Source organism: Protopterus annectens, chromosome 16.part0 (genome assembly GCF_019279795.1).
Source record: "Protopterus annectens isolate FY-2018-M chromosome 16.part0, PAN1.0, whole genome shotgun sequence".
Lineage (NCBI taxonomy): Eukaryota > Metazoa > Chordata > Ceratodontiformes > Protopteridae > Protopterus > Protopterus annectens.
The window spans coordinates 265,149,799-265,165,959 of record NC_056750.1 but is presented as its reverse complement, the minus strand read 5'-3'; the positions used below and the strand labels follow the sequence as shown (position 1 = coordinate 265,165,959).

General features: G+C 37.0%; 1 protein-coding gene across 3 annotated transcripts in view; it reads left to right on the top strand.

The window, feature by feature from the left end:
• Positions 1 to 16,161, top strand: part of RGS3 (regulator of G protein signaling 3) — a 2,411,552-nt gene that overhangs the window by 2,351,220 nt on the left and 44,171 nt on the right. For 2 of the 3 annotated variants that reach the window (XM_044057996.1, XM_044057997.1), the window contains one exon: positions 9,697 to 9,770. In XM_044057996.1, the coding sequence (XP_043913931.1) occupies positions 9,697 to 9,770 (74 nt within the window). Of the gene's footprint in view, positions 1 to 9,402; positions 9,771 to 16,161 lie in introns of those variants that run through there. The other variant, XM_044057999.1, reaches the window with a different exon arrangement.

Here is a 16,161-nt window from a genome sequence, read left to right as displayed (position 1 = left end):
GGGCCTATACAAGCCTAGCCATAACAATTCCCTGGCTATTTCTTCCCACATTATTTACTTTCCTGGACCCCTGTCTAGCAGGGCGACTGACGTGATCCCTGGGGTGAATTTCCTTTCTCCCATCCAATCGTCAAGGTTCCTCTTGAAGAGGTCCAAAGAGGCAATCTGCTTGACATGTATGGGCAATCTATTCCAGAGTCTGGGGAGTCTCTGGGTCAGGAACCTATCCCTCCAGCATGTTTTGTTTATTGTGATGACAAGGTTTAGATCCCTGGAGCGTGTAGCTATTGTAGTCTGAGACCGTCTCTTTATAGCTGATATATTTTTTGGACATCACTCATGCCTGTAAACAGCTGACCACAAAATTTTGCTCGCTAAGTTATAAAAATTCAGTTTGGGAGAAATGTCATTGTTTGGGTTCGTAGCTACTTTGACAGAAGGACCTTTTACGTTTACTCTAACAACCAGTTATCCGCTAATGGAATGCTAAAAGCAGATGCTCTGTTCTAGGCCCATTAATGTTTTATTTATTCATTAATGACATGTCGGGCTTATCTGAAGTTAATTTGATCTTCTACAAAAATATTTTATTATTCGAAGCCAACAGATGTCCCACAGTCCTGCAATCTCAACTTGTCTGATTTTTTCAAAGTTATGAATAAAATAAACTCCAAATTAACCCCCAAAAATAATGTTATGCTTTTTACCTCCCCACAGAGAGCTCATTGACTTCTTGCCTTATTGCTTCGGACAAAAACAACTAATAATATTCCATTTGAATCAAGTTCAAATATTTAGGCCTAACCATTGACTCTACATTAAGATTTCCAAACCACGCTGATAATATCATTAATAAAGTCCTTCCACAACTTAAAAAAAAATTAATTAGAATATAAAGAGTTGTTGTGGCAACTCAGGTTGAATGCAGTTTCACCATCTGGTTTAAATGAACATGTTTCCTTGATATCTGTTTTAAAATTACGGTCAGCTAAGTTATAATAATTTTATTGTAGTAAGGTCAAATATATTTGTTTTTCGCAATGTGATTGGGTTTATGTGTAATACAATTTTATTGGTTGACAAACCTTTTGACATGCCTGGCTTGATTCTCTATTAGCTGTTTGTTATCTTATTTTATTTTATTATTCATCGCTTAATATTGATGATCTGTATATATGTATTATAGACCCCCCCAAATATATTTCTTTTATATTTTTTAAACTCTGTTTTTGTTGGTTGCAAGCTTTTTTTTCAAATATAAAACATTTCTTATAAACATATTTCAAACATTTTTCAGACTTTTAAAGTATTTTGAAATGTATTTTTAAAAATGTATATTAATTAGGTTTAACACCTATTTCAGCTGATATTTGTGCATGTATTGTTGATTTATTAGTGTTTCTTTAATGAAGTGGATTGGTGCTTCCTATATAAAAGGAAGTGATGCAATTGTTTTGTAGATTCTGATGAAGCCTCCAGTTGGAGGGACAAAAGTACTTAATCTGGAGTAAATATTTACACTTGCTGTACTTCTACATATATACAGTATGGTTTGTCTTATTTGACTTGATTGCTTTAGACCAAGATCGTTTGGCAGCCTAAGTAACATATTTCAAGGAACTGACACTTTCTGTCCAAATATAACCAAGACATGATGAAAAATTCTTTTTATATGTAATTTTGTCAATCATTTTAGTGTAGCCTTGATAAAGTTTGAGGCAAGTTTTAATAACTGATTCTAAGTGTACTAGTATTGCACTGAAATATCATTGTTTGCTCTCAGGCTGTGTGTAGTGTCCTTAGAAACTATGCCTAACTAGATTTGGCATCTTGGACACTAAAAACATGCTCTGTTTTTTTCATACCACATTAATGAAAAGATGGAAGTGAGTAACCTCAAAGTTCTACCTGGTTTTTAGGTTTTTTGGGGGGTGTATTCAGAAGGGGAGCCTTGCCCTCAGAAATTTTTCTGGCATGGGACAACCTGAGATATGTTTAAAAGTTCATGGATACCATCCTGCATTATTTTACATATTATCTTTGGATTCTACATTTTGGGCCGCATACTGCCTTAACAGCATTTTGATAGATCAGTAACAGTCCTTTCAGGCATTCCGATAATAGCTTTAGAGAGAAGTTATCTGGTGTAATAATCATCTTTTACACTGATGCATGTATGGCTGGCATGCTGCAATTTTCCTTTCTCATTTTCATTGCCTCTGTTATATGATTTTGCATGTACTTGCCCCCCCTCCTGTCCAGTTGAAATTGGCTGCAGTAGTGATGTTCATGGATCAAATTCCTGGATAGCTAACCATTGCAGTTTAGTTTGTTTTGCCTGTGGAGATGCTGCCTTATGATCCATTGCTAAGGTTTACAACATGATAGGCTGTGACTAAATTGCTTTGACACTCTCAGCATTGGTGCTTCTCCAAACAGATGAGTACTAGATGTGGCAGCCGAGAGAATGTCCCACCCCTTTTTAACAGACCTTACCCCTTCAACATTTGGAAATCTTAGACCACCGGCATCCTTTTTCTTTTCACAGACAGTGGCAGAAAAGCCAATTCCATGTATGGCTGGCCATCCACCCACCTACCCATAACCCCCTTTATTATTTTTTGCACATGGGCTTGGGGTGTCATATGAAAATCATCTAGAGCCAGTATTCACACAGCTATGTGGCCAGCAGTTATTCCATACCTCTCACACACTTGAATGTACACTCACGTCTGTGACTAATTTAATGTGTCCAATCCACCTATTCATAGCTGTCAACTTCTTAGAGCAAGAAATCTGGGCAAAGCTATGAGTAATGGGGAACAAAGGACCCAAAATTGGGGCAATTTTTAAATACTGCTCTTATAAACTTAAAAAAGTTGATAGAATAACAGGTTTTGCATTAGCGTGAATTTTCTAAAGGGTACAAAGTCTGAATCTCGAACGTCTGCCATTATTTTCTGAATTCAATCCTCAGTTATTTGCCAGTTATTTGCCAGTGACTTGGCAAAAAAAATACAATTTTATGAGAAACAGACCAAAAATATGAGACAAAAATCTATATAATTGAGAGGGTATGCACCTATTGCATATCTGTGGGATGTAGAAGAAAATGGAGCACCCCAAAGACATGTACTTAGGTGGTTTGGAAACACTAAATCCTTAGCATGTTTCAACTTATGCAGCTTCATGCTGTAGAAAAGGGAGGCGGAGTCTTGCTTTAGTCTGTTTTATAAACTACCACAATTAAATCTGGTATTCAAGTTGAATATCTTGAACACTTTGTCTTGCTTTCAGCCAAGGAGGTTAAATTATTTCAGGACACTTAAAGGATGCCTGCTTTCACATAACTTTTTTCCCACTGATAGAATATTTCTGGAATTTCAGTTTCCTTCAGTTATCCACTGAAGGCTATGGCTTTCAACTTAGCATTGTCTATGTGGTTCTTTACAACAATCATTACATTTTTTTTTTCTGTGGCTTACTTGCCTGGATTTCACAACCTTCTGCTCGTTATCAGGATGTACAGGTGTTAAGTTGCACCAATTTCTGCAGCATAACAGGGCACAAGTCCAGCCATTACAATCCTGCCAATCACTACATGTTTGTTTTGTTTTTGGTATATTAGCTTATGTCAGTTCTTAACACTAGGCAGCTTACTATAACATTATTGTACTGTAAAAATGACAGATTTGTATCACTTCAGTGTGCTAAAATAGTGAGTAACTAAATGTAAAAACAGAGCCCCTGTGTGAATTCAAGCAAACCCTCTTAAAAACGATGTACATTATAAGGAAATGGAAAATGGTGGACTGCCTATTGACAGTATCATCAAAATTATCCCTTTTGCCGAGGGCATAATGATGCTTGTTAGTAGTTCAGTGAGTAGGTCTATAGGGGTGTATTCCCTGCAGCCAAGGCTGTGTGAAGTAGTTGCTGTTTGGCAAGGGTGAGGTGTAGCATATATAAGAACAAACTTGCAGTCACCCTTCCTTGGAAATTTAAAGACTGTTTTCTAACAGTAATTGTGAATAACAGCAATTATTCCTTTGAAAACGATGAAGGTAGCACAGATGAGAATAGAAGCTTACAGCCCAGTGGAGTACAAGAGTCTAGGTTACTGTGCGACAAATCCATCAAGGTGTGACAACTAGCTGTAGATCTTGAAATTATTTATTCCATGCAGATGAAGACAGAACCCTGACAGATTCCTTAAGCTGCCAACTACAAAGCCACTTTGAGAATCAGCACTTTTAAGATAATCATTGTTCTTCATTGATGAGAAAGCTTCCCACAGGGCTTTTTTGTGTGACTTTGAAATGCCAGCTTGCCATGGATTGTAGTCCTGTACCACAAGTAGTAATATCACACAGTGCTCTTTTGCTACACTGAATGAGTAGGTTCATGTATGTTTTACCACTGACCTCTTCCTTCATTCTCCTCTTTGTATTAACCAACTCATCTGCAGTATTGGTTTGGAGCACTTCAAAAGGTGCTGCTGGTAGTTAGATTACAGTTAGACTTTGAGGAGAAATTAAGTAGCAAAGAACATGTAAACTGTATTAACAATGAAATAAATAAAGAATTTTGAGGTCCTCTGGGTGACAGCTTGACATGGATGCTATGCCTTTATCTCAAGCCATGTTTGAGACTTACGTGAAAGCCAAGTAAATTTAATGACTGTAAAGCAAATGAGTTAATCCAGTGCTGTGAATATTCTAGGCATTTGGATGGATTGCAGGGTTTTGTAGCCTTTGGGTAGGTGTCAGTGACATAAATGTGATAGAGTACCAAACAACACTGAAAAGTGTAATGACAAGACAGTGCTCTCTGAACTCAACGCACTAACATTGGAAGAGCTGTGCTCCCTAGTCCCCTGTTACTTGTATATACCAACTTAAAACCACTATATCTTGGAGGAAGGAGAATTCTCTGAGATATCCCAGTCTTGATCTTGGTATTCGAAACAAAGAAACAGTTTTGTGCTGAACAATACAGCCTTGTATTTCTGCATGATACCCATCATGGGACTGTGGGTAGCCTCCAGTAAAGTCTATTTAGATACAGGTTTAGCATATTTTTGATAAGGTGTTTATTAATTTTCATAGCTGCTTTAACCTACTTGATAAAGATTTTAAAATAGTCTTTTCATATGCTGACTTCCATTAGTCCCTCATCTTCCTTCTTGGAACTCCTTGTGTGTTACCTTTTCTGCCTTTCCAATACCTTTGAGCCCATAGCAGTTTTGTACACAAACTTCTCCTTGTTGAACTGGTGTCTTCATAGTGACATTAATGTAATGGCAGTATCAAATAAGGTATAATGAGTAGGTAGTTGAGGATTTCCATTTAGTCTATGGGCACTTGAGGATCCTAGGTAGCTTCACACTGAGTGAAGCTCAAGAACTTGTATTATTTAGGCATCTTAAGTTAACTGCTTTACTAGTACAGTACTGAGAACAAGCTTACAGTCTGTAAGCTTCTCAGTTTTTCATCAGCAACATAAAAGCAAAGAAGTTGACACGTTGGTGCAGCAGTTAGCACTGCTGCCTCACAGTTTGGGGCTCTCCTATTAGGTTCCCAGCTGGAGTGCCTTCTGTATTGAGTATGCTTGTCATTCATGTATCTGCATGGATTTTTGGTAGGTGCCCCAGTTTCCACACATCTCAAAGATATTTAGACAGGTTAATTATAACCTTTGTGCGCACGTGTGTGTGTGTCTGTCTGTCTGTCTTTGTCTATTTGTGAACAAATCCTGCTATGGACTTCTGTTCTAAGACGGGAGTTATGCAAGGGAAGCCGCGATGGTGCAGCGGCAGCATTGTTGCCTCACAGCAAGAGGTTCTCCTGTTCGATTCTTGGCTGGAGCGCCTTCTGTGTGGAGTCTGCATGTCCTCCCCGTGGTCGAGTGGCGTTCGAAAGACGTGCGTAGAATGGGCGTTCCTTCGTTGAAGGTTGGGTGTCGAGCTGGCACCTTGGCACCTGTAAAAAATCTGCTGCCAATCATTAGTGGACTGGAGTTCTGCTGTGGCGACCCCTAACTGGGAAAAGCCAAAAGAACAACCACCCATGAGATGCTGGGATACTTTCCAGCTCCACCATGATGGTGAATAAGATAATATGAGTTTTGGAAAATTAATTAATAAAAACAGAGACATTTTTTTCTTCTCCCTGATAGATGCATTTGTAGCCCTACCATTCTGCATGAATTTGTGGATCGCATGCTTTGAGCTTTCTTTTCTAAACACATTTTATGTCACAACAAGTGAGAGCCATTTTAAACCTTTTAAAAGCAATACCTGTCAGCAACATTTTTTTTAATTTACTTAGACTGAAAAGTATGCCTGAATTGCTGCATAATTAAGTTACTTTGTAATACTCATCATTGCTCTATAGATGTCCCCGAACAGGAACATCTGTGTGTCTGTCTCCAGAACAGTATTTATAGAGAAGTTATATATTAGGTGTGTGTTTTTGTTCCTTGCCTGAACACTTGAGGTGATCAGGGTAAGATGAGTTTAGGTTGGTGACAGCTGTGTGTAAGACAGTTTTTAAGCAGTTGTTTTGCACAAGCTATGTACCTTTATGCAATGTAATTAAACTAGTGCAGTAAGTTGTTGCATTATTGAGCTTTGCTATTCTGAGATGATCTCCTGAGCCACAACCTGTAAATCACATATGTAAAAGGCAGGAGGGTAGCTTGGCAAGTCACTCAGTGCTTCGACCCACTTTTCTATTTTTTGCTGGGGTGCCATCAATGTAGTTTTTGTGTTTATTTGGGTTTTCTCTACGGTGTCAGGTTTATTGCCACATTCCACAGACACACGCTCAGGCTGACTGTTGATGCTTAAACTGTAAATATGCATGTGAGCTTTGCGTGCGTATATATACATACATACACACCTTGTAGTGGAATTGCATCCTGTCCAGTTCAGTTTTCTGCCTCGTACAAATTGCTTGCTGGAAATATGTTGGATCAAAATGCATTTAGAAAATGAATGGCTAGACAAAAATTCAAGTAAACCATGTAACCTTACTATATATAAGTATGTATATAACATTTTAAATGTGTATACATTTTTTAATCAATGTGTATAACCTTCTGCTTTATATTAACTGTTACCATCTGGTGACCTGTATACACAATTGTTTTGTGCATGCTTTGTGTATTCTATGAGATTTTTATTTAAAACTATGTACCCTGTTTATGCTTTGGCCTTTGTCGTGGCTGAAAAGGGTCCCTTACTAATTCATCTACAGTGTTAATGAATGAATAACCTTTCATGTTAAAGTTGTAAGATGTGGGAATGTAGTACATAGCTGCAGCTCATGGGCAAGGTTAATGATTCCATATCACTGTTTTCCTAATCTTTTAGCACTGTGCAGATAGCAGCACATTTTTGTTGTGGAGACAAAATGCCATTTGTGGCAAATTATCATTGATTTCAAAATGGAATTGGTGCATCTAAGCTGTTTGGTGATTTATCTCACCATCTTTAAAATGTCAAGAGTAGTTTCATTGAGTAGGACAACTCATCAGACCTGCCCCTTTAGAAGTGTTACTTTCGAGTTGTTTTTTTTTTGGAGTAGGGGACCAGTACACCCTATCTTACTCATACAGATGGGTTTCTAGCAAACTCTCAGCCTTAAATATACCAGTGCTAGAATTGTACCACAGTGAAGAAAGGAGAAGGTTTAATTGGTTGTTCAGTTAAGTGTAATTGCGTCCCATAAAATGACTTCCTTCCTTCCCTCTTTAAACATGAAAACATCAACTATATATTTCTGGTAGTTTTTTTCTTCTTTTTTGCATTGTCTTTCAGTTTGATTTGTTTTCTTATTTTGAAACTCAGAGTAGTTACCACTTTATTTAACAAGCTCACAGTGCCTTCAGTACCTACATCATAATCCTGATTTCTGTCTTGGAACAAAAATGATGTCTTCAGATTCTTATTCAGGTTTGTGGGAATCTTCTATAACTTTGATATCCTGTTTGGAAGATTGGTTTAGAAGTTAGAGTTTGCATCCTGCAGAATTTTTGTGCACTGCATTTTGTTTTATATGTAAACTCAGTTTTCTGCCAAATAATCCTAGAACAAACTTAACTTGCACAGATGCGGTTGCTGCATTTATAACAACAATGCATTCTTAAGGGATTTGATAGCATACATTTTTTTTACTGCTGTGTTCGTAATTGCACAACACTAAGATTGCTCAGGAATTGATTGTGGACTTTAGTCTGTATATCTACTTATGTAGACAACTTTGTTGAACACCTTTGTGGTATAAGAAAGGTGTTATCAGAGTTTTAAGCTCTAGTTTCACACTAGAACATTAACATCAGCTTGCACTGTCTTGCGCAGAACAGCAGCAAGAAGCTAAAACAACTTTAAAAGATGTTAATACACTTCATTCTGCCATACTTCTGTACTACAATAAAGTGTCTATCAGCTTTTTAAAATGTTTGTCAGTGGGACAGTTGGCATCTGTCTGCTGCTATACGTTTTCTTTTCCCGTAAACAATAGTATATCAGAGCAGCTAAGTTTGACATCCATGTCATTCAGCCCAGTTATGATCGAAGACCCAGTCATAATCATCTATATTGGAATCTAAATTTCTTTGGCATTTTTACCTTGAATATGAGACTTTGTGTATACTTCACCCCACTGTTATTTCATCAGTAATTTTGACAATATCAGCTCTCTGATTATAACATGGTAATTTTATGGTATGTATAGTATGTTGGTATCTTCTTAAGAAAATCAGTTCATAAAGGCATTAAGGTTCTCTAGTATATTGAGTATGTTAAGGTCTCTGCTGTAGAAATTGGTGGTTTGTAGTGTGAAAGACTTGTACCATAGAATGCATATCTGTACACTCACTTTTTTATTCTGCTGCACCATTTGGAAATAGTCTTAAACCAGGTATGAAACTTAACAAGTAACTTGTATTAGGTTTTGTGTCACTATTATTTAATTTTTGATGCATTATATTTCCTTGTTTTCTAGTTATGTACTCTGATATTTAGGTTTTAACAGTGTATTTTTTTGTTTTTTTCCAGCAATAATCTCATTATTTATTGGTTCTTGTTAAATTATATGTATGCCTTGTTTTCTTTTGTTGCTGCAGTTATGAGTGCTGTCACAATAATTTTTTTTGCAAACTGTCAACCTGTTTCTGCATTTATCTCTGAGAGTCTGATGTTCTCTTTTACAAGTCTCAATCAGTCTAGAAAGACCTTTATAGACATGTTTTGTGCTGCATATCAGCTTCTGTGTATTGGTAGAAATTTACCCGCCCAGCCTGTTGCATCCAATCACATAGTGTGGGGCAGGGTTTTGATGTAATATTTCCTCATCTTGCAAGATTTAATGTTGTTTCCAAAAGCTGTCACAACTTAGTTATTGCTTGCAGATAGCACATGAAGTTCTTTCGAAGTTCTGTATTTAATAAATGCAGCCAAACATTCTAATTTTCCCAAGTCCTTGCTTGCATGTGCCCAAAAATCTGAAATTACATTTTTTGTCATGTCTGAAAGGACAGTGTGGGTTAACTGAGTTATTTCAGCAGCATAGCTACAGGGAGCAGGGATATCTCTGAATGACAGAAACCATCTCGCAGGGGACTAACTGTTCAACTGAGTTTGTATTATAAGCTTCCATGATGCAGACAGTTCTTTTGCTCTTTCCTCAACAGCCTGGTGGGCCAGATATCGAATGCAACTGTGAAGATGGCAGTGAAGGTTCCAGAAAGAAAAAAACAAAAAACTTGTAAGTTGCTTTTCTAGTTTCTCTTCCTTATCTGTCTTTGCATTTCATGTGAGTGAAGCAGTTTATATTCAAAGAACTGAAGTTTCTTTGCTTTACTTCAACTGATGTATGCCCTCTGTAGTCTTCATTTGTTGACATTCTACAGTTTGTGTTTGTGTGTATGTATGTATGCGTTTGTTGCCACTCATCTTTAATATTAAGCATGTTCATGAGTTCAGGGCCAAAAAAAAAACCAGCCAAGTAAGTTTATCACAAGCAGCAAAATAAGCACTAGTGTTCACTTGGCAATGCATGCAAGACCTTTGCTACAGTTTGGAGCTGGAAACTAGTACTGGTCCATGAAAAATTTACAGTAAAGATTCAGAATCTTGAAGGAGTGCAGATAGGTTTCAATTCAATTCCTGCATAATCCACTGTTATTCAACGTTCCTGGCCAAATACGGCAGTGTTTTGCTGTGTTCCAGGACTGTAATACCAATTTGTGTTGTCAGCAGCAAGTGAAACAAGAAACCATCACAGTTTTGCCTTTATAGACTTAAGTTCGTAAGCATCATATGCCTCTAACTGTGTGCTGACACCAAACTGAGAACCTAAAGGTTCCCCATCATGAGTACTTGATGACTAAAATAATCCACTTTGGTAAATAGTACTATAGCTGAAAATAATGATTTTCAGGTTATCTGGTGAAATGGTTACTGACTTTGTTTATCCTGTACATGTTTATACCTATCATTCAGTGATAATTTTAAACTAATGCAAGCTGTTTTTTTTTTCTTGTGGAGCTTGCACTTTTCTTGTGAGGTTTGAAAACTTGGTTAAACCAGTATTTACCCCAACCATGACTATCAGCTGGTATCCCATTTGTAGTGGTGCAGTTTTCCCTTCATGTGAAATGCTATAGTTGTTGAAGAACTCTTTCATAGAAGAAATTCTCAGAAGAACAGGTCAGAAGGGAAACTTTTTCAGCAGCGGGCCTTGTTGAGAGAATGGCTTATGAGTCCTTTATTGTATAGAAGGAGAACAAGCATGAAATCTGAATTTGGGACCCTGCCGTATCGCTTCTAAGAAGGTGGTTTTTGATTACAGCTTGCATATGTTTTTTATTTAATATTGTTGGCAGGAGGTGGATGGTAACCACCAAGTTTGAATACATTGGGGGAAAGTTGAATTCACAAATTTGCAGATGCATTATTAGTTTATTGTTCAGTGTTTAAGATATCTGCCTCTCGGCTACAAGGTGTGGGGTTCAGTTCTTATTCTCTGGTCTTTGTCTTTTTAGAGTTTGCATATTCTTCCCTGTGTCTGTGTAGGTTTTCTGTGGACACTTTGTTTTCTTCACAACTTTCAAAAACATACTGGTTGATTGGCTACACTACAGCTGGCCCTGTATATTGTATTTTCATTTGCCTTTCTCATTTGGGTCATGGTTGAAAAGAGTTCACAACTTCTTCACTTACCTAAATGACTAATTAAAATAAAAAAAATACGAAAATGCTTAACATTTGTTCATCCTTTGTGATTCCTAATTAAGAGCTAGACTGTATTTTAAAGTAAGGCTACATATTTTTCTAATACACATGAACTTCTGTTTTCAGATGGAAGTTGTGTTGCTGTTCTAGAAATATATCCATCATTTAACTTCTCTTCTTGTTAGCTGCATTTTCGAAGAGCTGTTGCAGCACACATTTATGTAAGCAGCAAAACACTTAAATGCATATCATAGCAGTTAGCAGGACATTAAAAGTTATTAGGCACGTTCAGTAAAATCTGTTAACGTACAGGACCCAAGTTGCTTATCTTGCGTTGTGTGCTTCACTGAGTTAATTACTAAACACACCACTAGGTGGCATAATTAACTCAACAAAATAGTCACCTTTTACCTGGTTAGCCATGCAACTGCCTTTTCTTGTCTACAAGAGTTAATAATTCTTCTAGATAGTGATGGCTCAGCAGACAGACATGTTTTATCGGACAGATGTTTTATATGTTACTATGTAGAGATCATTGGATATTGATTTACATACCGCAGGACTATAAGTATGTTATTTACCATTTATTTACTTGTAGTTGTTAATTGCCATCCTAGAGTTTCTGGTATACATGTAGAAACAAACTTACTTTAGTAGACTTTGTCTTGTTCAAGCCTTCCTTTAAGGAAAATCCAAACAGAATGCTCTACCTTTGCTCATCTGACAGTAAGAAACAGAGCTTTCCTGTTGCTATCAAGAGTGCCAGTCAATTTATCTTGCAGATCTAGCCCAGCAAAGATTTTTGAGATTGTAGTTGTGACATCACTGGGTAAACAGCCCTAACTAGTCATTTGTTCATTCATAAGAAAGTGGTAATACCTGATAATCCAAGATGGTGCAGTTTAAGGTAACTGGTGTGGATATTTATTTGCACTGATTAAATGTGCGGACAGTTACTAACATGGAGAAAAAAGTATAGATGTTAGTGAAAAGGAGGTGGGGGATTTGACTACAGCCTAATTGTAAAATGCCTATTGTTTGCAATAATCTGTGCAGTAATGCTCACATTAGTGTGCTTCTGACACCAGCTTTTCTGGAGATGCTCATCTATGCTTTTGTTACTTACTGATTTCATTATGTGTCACTATTCTTTAATACATCAAAAAGCATACCACACTGTTAAAAACTGATTCCAGTACTCCGATCTTGCTGTGTGCCGGATTATCTGAAATCCTATTATCTTTGCTCAGCACAGCTTTTGACAACAATGAAATACACAGGTTCCCTTGTTTCACTGCATTCAATGGCTACCCATAGAGAAGATATAAAATTGTGCCACTCAGTGACAGATATGTGAAGTTTCTTACAGGATGAGGTATGTTGATCTGTCTGAGATGGATAAGGGGACATTCAGATGCCAAAGACTATGGCACCTCTAATGTTTGCACCGGTGGAGTAAGGAAAGGTGCAGCAGAATGTCAGAGGTGAATGGAAATTTGGGAGAGAGGAGTAAGACTTATGACAGAGGTGTAGCCAAGGCAAATTATTTTTATTTCTACTACTGCTTAGCATGTAAACAGGCTGTTTTGTTCTCTTGTTTAGCAAGTGAACTGGCTGCAGTAAGAAGTATGTGTTACTGGAACTGGCCAGGAAATCTTCCACTTTGAAATCCAGGTGCAACTGCTGTCAAGATTTGTATGTCAAAATTGTTGATGTCACAAATAAATTTTTTTCACTCCGTGCCTGTCTGTGACTACTGCTTAAGGATGTTAAGAAGTTACTGAAACATTTTAAATAATTAGTGAGATGAATTAAGACTGGGATCACATTTTAAGTAGACTTATTCATTTACATTTCTGCCCTGTTTGTTCAGTGCTAGGCTGTCAGTGCAGGGCAATGTAAAGTACCTGTGTACACATAAGTTGGGAGGACAGACAACATATCTATACAGACTATCTGGCCTCCATGTGACATTCCTTACCAAGCTCTTTACCGCAAGCACTGCAAGTTAATGCAGCTATATTGCTGAGCTTGTGGATAGCTGTTTTTCTCACAGTGACATACAATTTAATTAAAAACTTTTACATGCTTGAAAAAAATTAATAACGGTATGATTTTTATTAATGATTGTAAACAGAAGGCATAAGTAACTCGAGATGGGATGACTTCTGGTTAAGGTTCAAGCTATTTGCTTTTTTCAGTTGTTTTTCTATAGTAGAGATTAGTGAAAAGTAAAATCTTCCTTCACCCCCAATGTAAACTGGGAGTTTTTACTCTGTGATTGGCTTAGAAAAGCTATTCTTTCCCTGCCCACATTTATTGTACCTACATTTCCAGACATGTTAGCATTTAATTTTTGCTGCTTCTCTGAGCACATGCTCTAACAATTCACCATTTACATATGCACTCCACTATGGTTGATTTCTCTGAAAAGTACCTTGAAAGGTAGGACCATTTGTATAGTCGAATATTTTTTTCTTACTTTGAACTTGATGAATGAGGAAACCATGGAAGGACATTGCTGTGATGAATGGAATAATGGATGAATGAGTGGTCACTGCAGTTTTTAATGACTCAGTAAGTTTATTTAAGACTGCAGGGATTAACATTTAAAGCAATTTAGGAAGGTGGAATAACTATTTTTTGCTTATTCTGCATATGGCAATGAACACAGGAAATAGAAAATTTGAACTGCTTTATTTTTCATGTTGTGAAATCCAGAATTTGTGAATCCATAGTGATGATAGAAAAATTGAGGTTTGACTTGACATGTATTGTTTGCTGTTTTGAAGAGACATTCCTTAACTTCCTCTGCAAAACGGTGGATGTTAGTTTATCTCCTGCATGCTGTTGTCAACAAATTCCCTAATGAGAAGTTGTGTTGTGCATTCATGAACTGCTTGTATGCAGCTGACAAGGTAAAACGCATTTAGTGATTTCTGAAGCATGCCTGAAATGTAATTGTTATTTTAGGGTTTTCTGGCCCTCTAAGGAGTTGTAAAATGACACTGCATTGTAGTGTTTAGAAGTCGTGAAGAATTGCTTAATAGCCAAGATACTGAGTAGAAAATGAGAGTGGATATTTCCAGCAAAGCAACATTTGGTCACACAACTGTATTTGTGTAAAGAGCAGCTGTAAGCAAGGTGTATATCCACTCAAATAATCCTGGATCTCTTCTGAAAGTGGGCATTATTTTGTGATAGACCTTGAGTATCTATCAAGATCAGATGTGCACCCAATGCTTTGGTTCCATTTATAGTTTCTGCTTGCTCTAGGTCTGTTATGAGGACTTCACAGTGTCCTAAGAAAAGCAGATCAATGTGCCTGTCCTCAAATTTATACATACCTAGATATAACATATAATACGTGTGTGTATTAAAGTGTGGTATTGGTTATTTTGCTTATGAGCAGGCATGGTAGGAAGACTAAACTTTTTACAGGGTTCTCTCCTCCAACCAAAGAAAGCCTCCCTCCTTTTCTGTTGTTTCTGGGTAATCAGAGCAACTACTGAAGTACTTAAATTTTGTAGTGTTTGTGTGTTTGTTTGAGGGGGGGGGGGGTCGCATTTTGTGTTTAGTGTACAGCCAGGTTCCACCAGTTCCAGCCAAGGTAGAGCTGTCACCTCTTTCCATCACTAACATTTTTATGGGCTTTGAGAAATGCATCCCTTCCTCACCTTAGCTGCTCTTCCATCAACCATTGTTAAACACAGTATTTCAAAAATATATGGCAGTAAAATTCTGTGGTGGCTGTATTACCTAAAGATGACAGAGGCCCATCAGATCCAGTTTCATACAGACCCATTTCAGTTTTAAAGCATGATTAGAAAGTGTTTGTCTACACTAGCTAAAAAAATGGCAAATGTGTTGCTAAAATGATAGATATGGATCAGTGTGGTTTTCAGGAGAGAAGGTAAACCTTTGACAACATTAAAAAACAATGATGATCCAGAAGCAGAAAGTATGAAAATTCCACTGTTGTTGGTGGATTTTGATGCAGAGAAGGCATTTGACATAGTAAGCTGAGATTTTATGAGCAGGGCAGTGGAAGCATTTGCATCCTCTGATTCAATAATGAGGTTAATTAGGAGGATATATGAAGGATCGGAGGCAAGCAAGAATTAAAGTATAAGGGTTCCTCCCTGATGCATTTTGTTTGAATGAGAGATCCAGGCAGCAGTGTCCCGTTTCCCCTTTATTTGATTTATATTTAGAACCATTGGCAAAGAAAATAAGGGACTCGTAAATTCAATTATATAATTGGTATGGAAATCAAGAAAATTTGGCTTAATTTGCTGCTGATATTATTTTGAAAATAAATGCAGAAAAGGACATCTCAGTGTTGTGGAATATTTTGTGAGAGTTTCAAGTCTTTTCAGGATATAAAATGAATGAAGATAAAATAAAGACTATAGCCATTAATTATGTACCCACACATAAATTGGTTCAGCAATACCCATATTTATGGGGAAGTGATTAGATGAAGTATTTAAGTGTATGGATTTAAAAGGATTCTGTTTTGGCAGCTAAGGATATATGGGATGAAACTAAATAAAATATAATACAAAATAAACTGGAAGCTGTTGTTTAACTTGTTTATGGATAATAAGATACAAGCTGTGAAAATATTTTAGCCCATTTAGTTTTATGTACAGGTCAAGCATATTTTTATCTATCAGGCAAGAAGTTATGGGCAATAAATTCCTTCAACTCTTCATTAATTATCTGGGAGGGGAAGAGGGCAAGTGTTAAGTGGGATATATTGATCCTCCCAATAAAACAGGGTAGTTTGGGATTAAGTGATTTGTGGGGAGATTTTAGAGCAACACCTTTACAGCTCGTATATATAACACAAGCAGAAGGTAATAATTCAAAGTGGAAATGGATGATGATGAAGTGGGGGAGTTCTAGAAATAAGGAAA